Source organism: Lachnellula hyalina (genome assembly GCF_007821495.1).
Source record: "Lachnellula hyalina strain CBS 185.66 chromosome Unknown contig00385, whole genome shotgun sequence".
Taxonomy (NCBI): Eukaryota; Fungi; Ascomycota; class Leotiomycetes; order Helotiales; family Lachnaceae; genus Lachnellula; species Lachnellula hyalina.
This window is the reverse complement of record NW_022157499.1, coordinates 677-3,472: the sequence shown is the minus strand read 5'-3', so window position 1 is coordinate 3,472 and position 2,796 is coordinate 677. Positions and strand designations below refer to the sequence as shown.

At 49.7% G+C, this 2,796-nt stretch overlaps 1 protein-coding gene across 1 annotated transcript; it reads left to right on the top strand.

The window, feature by feature from the left end:
- Nucleotides 1-401: 401 nt before the first annotated feature.
- samB (MYND-type zinc finger protein) lies at nt 402-2,318 on the top strand (the record flags this gene model as incomplete). The annotated part of the gene is made up of 1 exon (XM_031154146.1): nt 402-2,318. The coding sequence occupies one exon, from the start codon at nt 402-404 to the stop codon at nt 2,316-2,318; it is 1,917 nt and encodes a 638-aa protein (XP_031000882.1).
- Between the last annotated feature and the right edge of the window lie 478 nt (nt 2,319-2,796).

Genomic DNA, 2,796 nt, shown 5'->3' with positions numbered 1-2,796 from the left:
TCACAACACATCACCTCACTGGACATCACCCAACCTCCTTCATCCCGATAACTTTTTGCATCGAATCCGTCGAGTCTACTGCATTTATCACATTTGCTTGATACCCTACCGCCGTTTATAGCATCGTTACACTGATTACTCTATCCTTTTCCTGATCCCTCGGAGGCGACCCACATCTTCATCACCCGCCCCCCGAGCCAATTTCAAATCGAATCACAATATCAAGCGTCTGCTCGCACTCAACCACGCGAGCCTCACACACAAAATACCTTCAGCCCGATCATTCGAGCACGCTGTGTCTGCTGGCCGCCAAATAACACCTCCAGTAACGACGGACACCTGAAACACCCCGAGACGAACCCAACACCTCCTTTTCCCGCGACTTGCGGAGCGACTCCATCATGAGGGAAGTCAATTTCAGTATCCCAAATGTCAACAAGGCATCGGTCGGTATCACTACCGCCCTGTACGATCGTCGAGCGCTCGACTGCACATCCACCCTCCCACTGATCAATTCGCTCAACCACCTTGCATACCTCACAACCTCCTCCGCCCGCATAAGAGACATCCTGACTGTCGATGGAGGCGTCGAGAGACTGGTATGTCTTCTCAAGGCAGGCCGGAGTAAGGATATGATGGATATGTGGAAATGGAACTTGGCATTCCAGAATGTTGTAAATATTGGGGTCCGAGGATCGGAGGCCGTTCGTACCAGAGTTGTCGAGGCTGACATGGTTCCGGTCATTGCTACCATTCTCGACAACTACATCAAGGTTGTTGACAGGTGCCGAGAAAAGGCAGAGGAAGCAAAGCACAAGGCGCTACAAGACGGTCGACATGGCTCTCGGTCCAGCGAGCACCGAAGCTCTCACAAGGGGGCTTCATTTGGGAACCGAACATCTCGATTTGAATCAGAATTCCGACCATCTAGAAGACAAGCTCCTCCGCCATCTATCGAAATACCTACAACATACGTGAACCCTCCTCCGGCTACCGGTTCGGATGCCATGGAAACGACTCCCACTGGCCCTCAATTCGCTGTTACATCTCCTCCAGAGAGGACTACATTCTCTGGTCACAGACATCACCATCATCACCACCGAGGGCAGGATGCCAGACAGCATTTCTTGCCCCCATCTCGACACAACATCCAGCCTCTTGCTACCGCAGTGCCATCAATGGACACAGCGGATGGGTTCAACCTTAGACCTGTCCGGGACGTGGATCGTCTGCCATCAATGGTTCCTGGGTTCCATACCGGTCTCACATCACAGCCAGATTCTCCTACAACACCACTTCCTCCAAACCAATTGAGATCACCTACTGTTCGCCCTACGAATCTGTCAGCACCCGCGGCTCGTTCACGAAGGCGGCCTTCAATCCGACATCAAGCTTCCATGGGTGGGGAACCAGAAGACCCCAACGCGGATAGCATGGCATCTGATGAGTCTGTAGACCCCGAAATCTCTGGTGCGAATGTACCAGAAATCCAGTCAACGACCGTAAATATCGAAGATATAAATATGGATGACGGAGATAGCATGCTCACTGCAGTGGAGACACCGCTTGGGTTGACAACTCCTACTGTATCGGAAGCTCAAGATGTCGGGACCTTCAATATCACTCACCGCTCTGCCATTGACGGCAGTATGATTAATGAAGCCACAACACCGACCGGTCCAACAATGGGTCTTTCACCTGCTCAACAGGCCGCCACAAATACACCTCCAGCGATGCCTAATGCCACAATTCCTAGATACCTCCTGGATCGACACACTCCCACCAGTGGGCAAGTCCTCGCTGCGATGCCGAGGGATGAGGATGTTCTCCTGTCACTACAACTCCTTGCTTATGTCTCAAAATACTGCAACCTCCGCGATTACTTTCAACAATCACATCTCGTGCCGAAACTCAAGATCGGCTCCGAATTACACCTACTCGATATTGACGAAACCCACCCATTTTCTGCCTCATCCTCTTCGCCAAGTACTTGTCATTCCGCCTGCGATTCGGAGGAAGAAGAATATCTCCTTCCAGACGACTTCAACATCTTCCCTCTGGTGGAAAAGTTCACCGTCAGACATCACAGCCAGGACATGCAATACTGGGCAGGAGTTGTGATGCGAAACCTATGCAGGAAAGATGATAGTCGAGGTGGAATTCGACAATGTGCTTACTACCAATGTGGAAAGTGGGAAGAATTTACCCGGCAATTTGCCAAGTGCAGGCGATGCAGAAGGACGAAATACTGTAGCAAGGAATGCCAGAAGAGCGCATGGGTCTTCCACAGACATTGGTGTGTTGCTGCTACACAATAACGGAACTTCATTTCACTAAATGTTTAATGCATGGATTCTGGCTGGAGGTCAGACCCGAGGGAGCGAGAACGAGTTTCCTAATATCTTAATGAAGAATGAACGTTCAGTTCATACGAGACACGCAAGAGGACCCAATCCATCAATCATCGCGACGATCAAACATAACATCTGCATGTTGGGCGTTTCATTCCCCTTTTTTTCATCATACCCCGCACGCGAGCGAACCAACGAACGAAACAACACTTTTCCTATGTCTTTCAATCAAACTCGAGACGAACAAGGGGGATTATTGCATGAATGGAAAGGACGTTCCTCGAGAAATTTAAATAGGCGTTTGTTGTTTTGTCTTTTGAAGTAACCCTTCTTGGACGGCGCTCTTCTGGCTCTTATTCACTCATATTATCTTTTCTCGTCATGGCTTGCGTTTTTTATTTGGTGTTTTTTTTTGCTTTTTTATGCATGCGGCTTGCATGCATAG